Source organism: Eucyclogobius newberryi, unplaced genomic scaffold, assembly GCF_026437365.1.
Source record: "Eucyclogobius newberryi isolate DKJ021-1_F unplaced genomic scaffold, fEucNew1.0.hap1 SCAF_8, whole genome shotgun sequence".
In the NCBI taxonomy this organism is placed as follows: Eukaryota; Metazoa; Chordata; class Actinopteri; order Gobiiformes; family Gobiidae; genus Eucyclogobius; species Eucyclogobius newberryi.
The window spans coordinates 3,286,862-3,299,747 of NW_027316500.1; the positions used below are offsets into that span (position 1 = coordinate 3,286,862).

At 39.9% G+C, this 12,886-nt stretch overlaps 1 protein-coding gene across 4 annotated transcripts in view; it reads left to right on the forward strand.

The window, feature by feature from the left end:
• Positions 1-12,886, forward strand: part of LOC140351606 (echinoderm microtubule-associated protein-like 6) — a 108,832-nt gene that overhangs the window by 30,231 nt on the left and 65,715 nt on the right. For all 4 annotated transcript variants that reach the window (XM_072437498.1, XM_072437501.1, XM_072437499.1 and 1 more), the window contains exons 2-6: positions 2,378-2,537; positions 8,090-8,188; positions 8,319-8,387; positions 9,212-9,397; positions 10,412-10,547. In XM_072437498.1, coding sequence (XP_072293599.1) covers positions 2,378-2,537; positions 8,090-8,188; positions 8,319-8,387; positions 9,212-9,397; positions 10,412-10,547 — 650 coding nt within the window. The remainder of the gene's footprint in view (positions 1-2,377; positions 2,538-8,089; positions 8,189-8,318; positions 8,388-9,211; positions 9,398-10,411; positions 10,548-12,886) is intronic.

Genomic DNA, 12,886 nt, shown 5'->3' on the forward strand with positions numbered 1-12,886 from the left:
ACATATTTGGCTCTAATCTTTACATATTTACATACATACTGTTCATTAATATGTGTTGTGCCTTTTTAAATGAAATACAAATACAAACTCAGCGCAGTGAATAACTTGGATGCTCAGAATACGTGAGAAAGTGAGGAAAATCGCTGTTACAGTTTAAACTAGTTCTGTTTTTCACATTTTTTATGACTTTCAATTGCGACCCCTTGCTCACCTTGCCCAATAGTTTTGAAAACAATTACATTAAATAAAAATGCACAATATTCCTTTATTCACAATAAAATAAAATAAAAATATCTAACTGTTAAATCTTAAAATGTTGTATCTTAAAAATATAAAAAATAATATATATAATATATATTTAGTCGGTTTAGTTAGTCATTTTTTAACCAGGTAATTTAATTGAGAACTAATTCTCATTTACAATTACAACCTGTTCAAGAGGCAGCAGTACAAAGAACAGAGCAACAACACAAGATAATATTCAGATAAAACATAAAAGAGAAGGAAAAAGCCACTTAAAAACAGGTGCACTCGTCACAAACATGTCGAAAGGATGACGTGAAGGCATCTTAAGGGATCAAAGTACGGAGCTTCAACGTATTTGCAGCTCATTCTAGCAGCATTCGAGCAGAAAAATGAAAAGAGAGAAGTGCGAAATCTTGAAATAACAACGTAATAAAGTCACTGCATGGAACACATAGAATGTTTGAAATCTTAAGGAGGGACTGAACTAAATTGACTCACTAGACCACATTAGACACAATAGACTGTAGGTGCTTCAAATTTAAGAGTTGGTCATTCAACAAAATCACACATTCATTGTGCTTGAATCAGCAGTGTTTATCAGTCCCAAGCTCGTCCCTGATTGTCCAAACCAGCTCACATTAAATATGCCCAGACTAATATCGACCTTTATACAAATACATATAATGAGATGTCATCCTGGATTTTCCAATAGAGTCAAAATAATTGAAATAAAAAAGACATATATACAAATCAGTGTAGAAACAAGTATTGATACTAACAAAAAATCACATAAACACGACAAGAGTTTGACAAGAAGATTTTAGAATGATCTTGAGTCTGATCAGAACTGAGGCAAGGCAATTTTATTTATAGAGCACAATATGTACACGATGTAAGTGCTTTACAGAACAGGAAAAGACGCATTAAAACCGCCTTGTCAGCTGTCGCCGTGGAGACACTGGTGTGACTGACGGGTTGTTTCATGCCGTTGTGAGCAGGTGCCGAGGTTTGACCTTGACTTATTTGTTGCCATGCTCAATTGTCAGGCTCCCTTGTGCCCTTGGACATGCGGTTGCTATGGGAACGGTGGCTCAGGGAGGGGTTACTATGTTTGTGCTGATGAATGGCGCCAACTCACCTTTCTATTTTTGGATGCATCGATGGTTTATGGTTTTTAGTTTCCCTGTACTTTGGATTGGGCAATTCTTATCCACGTACACAACAGAAGTATGTGTTTGGACGGGAATTGAACTGGAAACTCTTTATTTCACCAAAAATAATAGATCGATAATCACTTTTGCAAGAGCCAGCAGCAATGATGTGAAGCAATGACTTCACATTTTTGCTCTTACTTGAGTAATTTCCTGTGTGGCAATGGTGTCCTTTAATCCTACTGAAGACCTGGAACCCACTTTAGATCTGGTATTACTTAAAAAGGCCAAATCTTTTGTTTGGTGGTTCTTGGTGTGAAAGGTTTGAGAACCCCTGATCTATACCATAACCCAGTGTTTTTATACATTTATGAGTTGAGTTGTGGAACACCACCCTCTAAAAAATGACCAATTCACACCTTTCAGTAGAAAAAGTGTGGTGTGATGAATAATGTCTGTACCAGACGCACCTGGCAATAGCTCAAGGCACACTTGTGTTCCCCGCACAAAATCAAAACCATAACTCATCGTAACCTCTGAGTGTGCTGCTGTCTGTCAGCTGAACAGCAGACGGTACATAGTGATGATTTCACTTGTGTTGACGTCTGGGCCAAAGTCAGGCTGAGGTCGGCCCGGGTTTAGTGCTGGACGAGCGTTCAAATTCTGCCAAGGCAACAATGTTGTATAACAGGACAAAAACTGTATTCGACCCAATAGTACCATTCACTTATTGGTCTTCATTCACTACAAAACCAGGTTATGTAGATGATAAGAAACACAAGATGAACATAAAAAAAAATTAAAAGTAATATAATGTAATGTTTTAAACGTAAATGTTATAAAGGCTTGATATGTCTCCACCATTCTTAGCCCGGAACAATGGCCAGAAAGTCCCTGTCACTACAAGAGATTTTCATGGTTAATCAAATAATTTAAAAGTGAATGAACTGTACTAAATGTTGCGCTGTTTCTGTCCACAGCTTGGCGTTGCACCCGGAGCGCTCCCTGGTGGCCACGGGGCAGGTGGGCAAGGAGCCATACGTGTGTGTGTGGGACACCTTCACCGTTCAGACGGTGTCGCTGCTCAGAGACGGACACACGCACGGGATTGCCTGCCTGGCTTTCAGCGCGGACGGACAGGTAACACACTACTTCATTTATCCTGCTGTTATTCTTATTTTATCACTGATCTATTTGTTTTTTATACTGAGCTACTGTGTCTGATAATGACACTTTGGGATAATCAATCATCACTCAGAATGTTAGGGATTTGATTCCTGGACTGTGTGGGTTTGTTTTCTATATTACAGTTTTTCTTGATCGTTTCGATCCCTGTGTCACCTCTGACATCACATTCTCAGAACAGTTAACACCCGTGTCTGAACAAAAGCACTCTGGACAAAATGACACATTTTGCTTGCAAAAGGCTGTTACTCTCTCAAAAAACTTAAAACATGCAGCAAAAGCAAATCTTGCCTTCAAACACTACAACGTGTTGCCAATTCAAAAGCATCTTTAATCAATCATTTCACACTGGACAACAAAATAAAAAAATATGGCCATCAATATGAACCAGTGCAGCCTTACATGTCCTGTTGACATGCCAGTGGCATTTCCTTGCTTTACATAGTTATACTTTACACAAATACTCAAAATCAGAAACAATTCAATTCCATTATTCTCATAACTTTGGCTTAAATCTGAAATACAGAGAAAAATAGGAAAAATTATATTTTTCCTATTTTCCTACAGTAACAACTGTGTTCAAATTAGTCATTGTCTATTCGTTCATGACGAAAGGGCCACAGGTTCTCATCCACATCGCATTCAATATTTTCTCTGGCAATGCATCGAGGGAAACATCTCCTTGCAGCCCTGACATTCTTCAGCACCTACTTCCTGGGCACCTATAGGTGGAAAGTGAGTGATTGCTAATTGAAGAATTGGGCAAGGAGTTTCACACAGGTGAATCTGTGATTCAGACTTATGCAAGGAATCTATACCACCTGTGAAAATATGTTTTCCTTTTGTTTAGCACGGGAAAACCAATAGAGATTGGGTTTTTTGAATGACATCTGTGTTAACTGTTTTGCAAAAGGGTGTGAGAAATGTGTGAACCCAATGAAAATGTATGAACACATTTGCAAGAGATGACTTCTGCTGTGCACAGAAAGTAGTCATGAAGACCAAGTGGGTTCTAGTTTATCTACGCAGGTAAAAGCAATTAAGAAAAACTGTAATGATTAGATACTGCAAGAGCACCACCGAGCCCTGGTCTTCATGTGAGCTGTTCTCCATAAGAACACTATCTCAACATAATACAAGGCATAATACCGGTAGATGTTTTCTATTACTATCTTGATATCAAAAGTGATTTCCATCTTCGTTTAGATCATTTTAACTGTCCAACACAATACATTAGTGGTCTAAGCCACTGCATACCAGGTTATGTCTCTTCCAACCTTTCAATTACTGGTATAACAATTTACAGCAATACCGCAATTTCCCCATTGTAGTACAAAAAAGCGTTTTGTATCTCTCATGCCAAACATAAATTTGAGTAATGGAACAAATTTTTGATTCAAATCGTTTAGATATCACGGAAATGGCACTGATTCGCAATCTATGCAATCTATCTTGTGATGTTCTGCTATTTTGAGCAATAACTCAAATAAAACAAATGCTCTAAAGCGCACATACATCGAAATCCAGTCAGCCAAAGTAGACTGGATTTTGATGCTAGAATGTCAAGCTAAAGTTAGCTCAAAGGCTCCAACTTTGGGCCCCCACAGCTCAGGCACAACGGGCGGAAAAGACGACCAGTCAAATCAGAGCATTGCTGTACTGGTATGAAGCTCAATGGAATAATATCGAGCGTAATGTGGTGCCGGAGGTTCCTGTATAGACCATACTGACTGATGACAAACGGTTGGGTCATATGAGGGAAATTGAGAATTCTTGGGTAAATTCTCTGCTAACTAACTGGAAAAAGATAATCAAAACATACAAACTAAACAAAGCTGGTCGATTTATGATAAAGGTTTTGCACCAAACAACACCAACCTGAGATTTAAGGTCTGCCTTAGGTGAATACTGTCATGAAAAAGTGGGAGAGGTGAGTGCATTGATGGGTCAGAAAATTAATTGGCAGGAGCTCTGCAAGGATCCAAGGTACCAAATCACTAATGAGCAAAACAAGAAGCGGAGCTCCGAGGCACCCTGACTTCCAATAAAGTCCTTTATTGGGCTATCGGGACACATTTTGGTCCACAACTTGCTCTTCTTCAGAACAGTGTGAAAGTGTGTGGGAATGTGTGTGTGAATGTGTGACCATTATACGTCTCTGACTGAATTTTGTATTAAGGGATATAAATTCATTCATTCATGTCTTGTAGTGTGGTATCCATAAATCTTATAAGATGCCTGCCTCCGGTCCATCAGGAAGTCAGTGATCCACCTGCAGGTGGAGTCAGGCACGTTGAGCTGGGAGGATGGTGTTGAATGCAGAGCTGAAGTCCACAAACAGGATCCTGGCATAGGTTCTCGGGGAGTCCAGATGCTGCAGGATGAAGTGGAGTGCCAGGTTGATGGCGTCGTCCACAGACCTGTTGGCTCTTATGTTACATGATTGCACATAATCATAACAGATGAATGACACATGTTCAGGGCTAACAGTGTTCATTGTAAAGTCTGACGGCTGCAGGAAGAAAATACCTGCTAAACTTCTCCTTCACACAGCGAGGGTGGATCTGAAACTGCTCTCCCGAGCAGACAAGAGCTTCCTGCAGGGGGCGACACAGAGCAGGCAGAGCATCCTGCAGAGGGTGAGGTCTAGCATTGTTTGCTTTACTAATACAGGATAAAAAAATAAAACAAAATAAAAACCTAGCAAAGATAGAACCCTATTGCTACATTAGACTACAATTGCAAAGCTACATCCTGTAACTTCTTTCCCCACACCTTAAACCTCGTGGGTAAGCTTGTTCAGTTGGACTTCATTATTCAGCTCTCTCCATCTCTTCAGAATCTCTTTCTGAGTGCACTCCCATCACGCTCGTTAACCCTGTGCTCAAAATGAAAAAAATATGTCTATATTAGCAGCAGTTTATTAAATTATTTAGTTAATGCCTCCCACTCACTGTCTCCCATGAAGGCAATTATGTCATCAAGATTTAGGAACCTATAAACTCTTTAGTATGCCCTATATAGTTAGGATGTGCGCATATATATATTATATATATATATATATATATATATATATATATATATATATAATATATATAAGTGTATGAATATACACTAGAGCCTGATATGACGGTACATATTACACATTTCCACAGTGTGTGGTGTTGCACGTCATAAAACAGAAAACAAAAAATGATAAGGGAAACTATTCAAAGAGAACATTGAATAGTTAGTTGACTTTTTAGTTCAGCTGGGAAATGGTTCCACTCCTTTATTGTCCGAGAAGGCTGTTGTGGTGTGATGCACTGGCCCCTGGAGGTCTGTGTGGCTCTGGACGTCACTAGTGTGGATGTGAACTGACCGAAGTGCTGAAGAAGTGAATTATTTAGAATCGTGTGTATACCATTCGGATTGTGGAAACAACTGCATATCGGCTATAGGGTGTCAAATGTTTAATTTACAATATTGTTCATTTAGAAAAGAGCTCACTGGAATTATTTTGTTCTTATTATTGTTTATCGCACGTCAGACTGAAAATGTGTTATAAGTTATAAGTCTATTGATTACTGCAATATGCTCTGACCAGGACATTGATATTGCTATTGTCCAAATGGTAAGGTACCATGTGATTTCCTGCACTCATATTTAAATGTGAGTGAAAATAGTAAGGAGCGGCATAATAAATCAGAATTCACAAGGGGAATAACATCTAAATTATATAAATGCATTAATAATCTAGATTTTATTTTTCAAAAAATAAATGAGAATACTGGGGATACTGTGTTGGGAAAATATATGCACATCTCAATGGGGGACCACAAAATCACATGTTTGGAAGGAATTCTGTTGGAAAAAATTGTCTCCTTTCTTTATAACACCTTGTCCAGGAGCTCACTTCTCATAGGATCTTCTAACTGCTGGAGAAACTGTGGTTGTCAAGTGGCTCATCGTTACCATGTGTTTTGGGACTATTATTCCAAATACTGGACTGAGATCAATGAGGTGCTGTGGCTTGTCTGGAACACTGATATTCTATTTCACTTTAAAACAATGTACCTCGGATGTGGGACTCAAGCGATGGGGATGCTTGATGGATACCTGTGACTGACGGTAACTGAGCCTGAACTGATCAAGGACTGGACTGGGATAATGTTGGACATTTACAAAATGGAAAAACTGATTTTTACTCTGACCTTGAACATGGACTAATTGACACTTGAGGGGACATTTTATACTTTATGCCAGACTAACATTTTGTTTTCAGATTTTTTCTTTGAGATGCTCTATTTCTTTTTCATTTTGCCTTTTACTCTCTGGTTGTGTCCTGTGTTTTAAAGGGTTTTGTTTGGGTTTAAATACAAAATAGCGCACTATTGTAATCGAGAGCTCCGTAACTCCTAATGGCCGCTGGTGTGAAAACGTAGATGCTGTCTCATCAGTTTTGGAGAACAATCTGCCAAAGCCCTGATAAATCAAAGGCAAATGTTGGATCAATAATAGACACATAAATCCAGCTTAATAATAAATCAGGTGCCGGTTTCAGATTTATACAACTGAATTGCATCATATAAAGTATATGTTTCCCATCCTGAAAGGCTACAATACAAATGTTACCACAGTAGGGGGAAAAGAAAAAGATTGTATAAAACGAAAAGGGTTCCAACACATTTATTCAGCTTAGATGTCAGATGTTTGTAAAATAATACGTCATTTGATAATATATATAAAATAAAATACAAGCATAAATAAATACTACATTTTTAAGTATGATTAATTTATTGTGAACAACACGATAATGTAATGCTAGTAGTATTCAAATCAAATGCATTATCCATACCTTAAAATAGATCCGATGTCATTGTTTTTTTTCTGCACACAGTATTTCTGCATAGCATGTATAATTATGCAGATGATATTAGAGTAATTTATTTTTCATCATTGCGCATTATTCAAAATATTTAGGTCAAGATTAAGAAACGATGTAAGAAGATTGTGGATGTGTCTGTGTGGGAGCAAATTCCATCAAATGTGCCAGATGTAAGAAACGGTGCCACAAAAAGGACTAAAGACACCAAAAGGAGTTGTAGATTTTGTTTGTCCAGTTTGCAAAGCCTCTCAGGATGGCAAAGTGGGAGATGAGAGTGTTGTTGGAGGTGCATCGGAAAACGTACATGCCAGGAAATCTAGATAACTGACTTTAGATGATCGATTGAGACGCCTCGATTCAAACCTCAAGATCCCAATAACACATGTGTAGAAGTGTGTGTAGTGTTAGTCCTGCTGCTTGTAACGGAGCAGTCTCATCACAGTAGGAGCAGACTAGCAGAGGCCTTCAACTGCACTAGGTCAGAAACAGACAGGAACATATTACACGTGTTTGGACGTGGACTCACTCGTTATAGATCAGCAGAGATGACAACGCCACCACCGCGAATGTGTTTATTTGTGCTTTGGAGATAAAATAACTTCCTTGCGTGTTTGAAAATCTGCCCCTTTCGTGTGCCCAGCGTTTGGCCTCAGTGGGACTGGATGCCAAGAACACCGTGTGCATCTGGGAGTGGAGGAGAGGCAAGATCCTGGCCACGGCGACGGGACACTCGGACCGGGTGAGAACAGAGATGAGTGCATTCACCTCACAGCCGAGACAAGTGTTCCATCTCTGCTTTAGCTTCAAAATAAATGCTGTTCATCCTAATGCTTTTGGTGGTGTAAGATGTTCTTTCTTGTGTCCTCCAGATCTTTGATATCTGCTGGGATCCTTTCCAACAAAACCGTCTGATGAGCTGTGGAGTGAAACACATCAAGGTAACAGCAGAACACTGAGGAGAAGATATTTTAGGCTCAGGCGCTTTGGGCGTCAGGAATAGAAAGGCTGAAAGCTGAGAGGGATTTGTTGAAGTAAACTGTGAAACAACGTGATAACCTGATTCTTTCTATTGGAATGTGACTGAGTGGATGTGAATGGAGGTCATCTAGGTCATCTACTTGAAGAACATATAATGCAAATAGACTTTGTTGAGCTTATATCCATTTCCTATTGTTGTTCACTCATCTCAAACATATCTGGAGAATCCAAACTGGAATACAACTATCAGGGTTATAAGATATTGTGAACATATCCAAGAGCAATTGTTCAATGAAATGTGTTCACATGACATGAACATGAATGCCTATAGTTTAAAATTGAGCTGGAGACAGGTGATAATTCTCAGATAGCATTTGCTGTTTAGCTGTTGGATGACAGATTGTTGACCTGGTTTATGGTCCATATCTCTGTCATTACTGGGCTAATCCAAATGAGACAGAAACTGACGCAAAGTAAAACATCTTCTGTCGGCATAAACATAAAGTGGTGCCATTATTCAACCCAAAATACATGATTATTTTCAGTTGAAAGAAAAATTGAAAAATTACAAATTATGTTAAGGCTCAACACCATCATACATTTGGAGATTTCTTTCCAAAACTATGAATCTTCCAGCTGAAATTTTGATATGCAACAATTCTCTGCTGGATATGTGTTAAGAAGCATGTCTCCTCCCACTCTTCACCCCCATTTTAGCTTGTTCTGTCAGAACTCTTTGACTCTCAGAATGTGGTGAAATCGTATGTTTTCTGTGATATTGCAGTTCTGGTCTCTGTGTGGAAACGCCCTGACGCCCAAAAGAGGTATTTTTGGGAAGACGGGGGACCTGCAGACCATCCTGTGCGTAGCAGCTGCTAAAGACGACGTCACATATTCGGGGGCCCTCAACGGGGACATTTATGTGTGGAAGGGCCTCAACCTGTTGCGCACAGTCCAGGCGGCACACGGGGTAGGAAACACAATGAGTGAAGACTTTAGACGTGTTAAGAACTTTTATTGTCTCCGTAGGAAATTTCTTGTGATATGGTGATATATGTAAATCCCTCATTCTTCCAGGAGTAAGTACGTGGAGGAAAAAAGTAGAAAATGCGTGAACATCAAAACAATTGTTGAACAATTTTAATGTTACAATATTGCATACATTTCAATGTTTTGAGCGCTTTTGTATTTTTAAATATAAAGATGTTCATCAAATGGTAAATGTATTTTCAAATAATTTTCATCCTGAGTCTAAAAAAAATATATTTTATAAATATTTACAATTTTAGAAACATTTATTTGTATTGGGTATTTTAGTCTTATTTGTGATGGAATTCGAAGTACAAGGGTTTTATAAGTGTTTAACACAACTTGGTGTTGGACCTGCTTTAGTGACGCTCATCAATACTTCCCCACTTACAGGTTTACAGGGTCCAAACCTGCAGTTGTACAAACCCTTCTAAAGAAACTCTTGATCCTGAAATTCGAACTATAGGCCTATCTCTAAATTATCATTTCTATCTATGATCCTGGAGAAATTTTTAAAAACTTCAATGGCACCTTGATGCAAATCATATTTTAGAAACATTTCAATCTGGTTTCAAATGTTTACATAGTACTGAAAGTGCACTTTTAAGAGTTTTGAAATACTAGTTAATTCTGGTTGCCCTGCTCTTTTGATTCTTTCAGATAAATATCTGAGTCAAACGTCGCTGTAAAATTACAGCGACGTTTAACACACAAATCACTATTGCAAAAAGAATGCTTTGGTGAATTTGTTCTATGATAGCTCACAAGTGGTTGGGTAAACCAGGAATAAATCAGGTCTAAACTATTACTAATCCTGGATTAAACCTGGGCTCTGGTGCACTATGAAATAACTAAACCTGGTGTTAACTATGAGTATGCTAGAACTAGCTGAGGTTTAAACTAGGACTAAAGCAGGACATTGTGCACATTCTCAGCCTTTGTTATGTGTGTGCAGGCTGGCATCTTCAGCATGTTTTCTTGTGAGGAGGGCTTTGCCACAGGAGGCAGGGATGGCTGCATCAGACTGTGGGACATCGACTTCAAACCCATCACAAAGATCGACTTACGGGAAGCTGAGCAGGGATACAAAGGTGTGTGAGACCTCAGGCTGCACTGCATCAAAAATACATGAGTCTAGCTGTGTGGAGAGCCAAGGAAATGTCTGCAAATGTCAACAATGTCACCAAATAAAAATAAGATGGTCAAAACAAGGAACGCGTGAGTGTTCATGAGAGCAAATACCAATGGATGGAAATTAGCTTTAGAGTTGCTAATCTATAATATTACTTAAGTAGCAGTAAACAATGTGAACCAAATAAGAACATAATGTAATTTTCAACATAAAACTATTATCACTGGTAGAATTATTCACAGTGAAGAACGGAACCGTACCTTTTCACCATTTGAGAATGGAATTTGAGCGCGTGTACATTTGAAAGGTTTACGCACCGGACGCGCGCTATCGACGCCCCAGCCACTGTACACAGTGCGGCGCTTGAGCTGTCTGCGCACATGCGCTGTAGAGGTGTTGTCGCATGAGCAGTGGAGTTGTTGTCGGTGTGGCCTTTCATTGTGTAAAATGACGGATATCGAGAGTGTTGTTTTCGCGTTTTTGGTTTGTTTCTGTCTCTGTATTCCACCGTGAATACATCGTACAGTTCCTTTCTCCCACACACGGCCACAATCAATCGTTCGTCTGCCATTGTTGACGAGCAAGGAAAAAGAGGCGCTTCTTAGGGAATTCCACGAGGAATACCGGAAATGCGAGGGGCAATACGTACGTACGTACGTCACTAGAGCGTCAGCTCTGATTGGCTGCTGCGGCGGATGCTACACTTCAGCTGCTAGAAACCTCAACATATCTGAACGCGTCGCGTAAGCCGCTTTCGTCGCCTCGGCCGGCTCATACGCGCGCTCAAAGCGTCAAGAGCGTAAAAAAACGCACCAATCGCGCCGCAAAAACGAAGAAATCGCGCTGCGGATAACGCACTACGTGCTCAACGCGCGTTTACCATAGACTTTGAATGTAAACTGGACGCTTCGGCCGCAGCGGTGTGGAACCCGCTTAAGAAGTACAATTTCTGCACAGAGTGACTTACATGGCATCTCTGACCAAGCTTCAAACCGGTTTGATCTGTCAAATCAGTTTCAATGTATTACAGTGACAGGGGTTTCTTCCTTGTTTCTGGATGTGTTCAAAGGAGTACCTCGGGGCTCCATTTTAGGCCCAAAGTTATTTTTAATTTTTTGGGCCGTATTTGGTCCCTGGGGCTGCGCTAACGGGAGTCTTTTCCAGGGGGTGGGGCCAGGGCGCTATTTTGCTTTCTTGCCGACCTTAACGCTGGCGTACTTGGCAGCTGGAGGCTGGAGTGGGATGGTGCCAGTCCATATCTGATAATAAACATAACATCTCTACAGAAATAAAAACAGTGGTTTTTGGAACCAATGACTGATAAATGTGGCATTCAAAAGCACCTCCTGTGTGGGACATGTTTGCAGTCATGCCACATGTACATGCAATGACAGAAGCGAGCAATAATGCTTTCCCGTTTTTCAATGAGTTCCCAAAATTTAAAACATAAAATAAATAAATAAAATATTGAAATGCAGCCTCGGAGCATTGTTTCTTCATTTAATTCACCTTTGTTTGTTTTGCACAATGAGGAGTATGTACTCAAGATGGGCTTGGGCCAATTTAACCCAACCTGAGTGCTCGGTGGGATGCTGCGTGGTCCGGAGAGCGGGAGAATGGAGCACACACTGTGGTCAGCTCAGTCTCATCTTATGTGCAGATCTCGTGTTGTGTGTTCTGTGCGATCAGTCTGTGCCAGTTTTACGCAGACTGGGACAAGGTTGTCCAAATAGACGTTCCTCTCTAAACTGAGCACATTCAAGTCTGCACGGTCCAGTCTGGCCCAGTCCGCGCAGTAACAGGTGTCCAACTCAGCGCAAAGAGCTTTAAAGGCCAATTCTAACTTCATAATGAGCAAGCTTGTTTACCTAGGGCTGCGAGAACAAGAACAAAAAAAGGTGCAAAAAAAGGAAAAAAATCTGTATATTAACGTTTTATGACCGTTTTATGAGCGTGGGAAAAAAGATACGATTCTGGTCATGCACCAGACCACACCATAAACTTGCTTTACTCCTCATATTATAGCATAATCACGCCTCATGTTTAGAATCTCATGCTCTGCATCATCAATTGTGCTGACTGTAAAATGACCTCCGCTGTGCCCACGTTAACGCCCCTAATCTTTGTGTTGATTTTGTCTTATGTCATGTTACACTTTTATACTGATGATACGGTACTTAACTGTTGTTCAACTTCACTGGAACGGCCATCAACTCATTAGTGTCTGCTTTCACCATAGTGCCGTCTCGATTGCAGTCCCTGAAATTAGTGTTGAATTCAAAATCAAAGCCATTATTT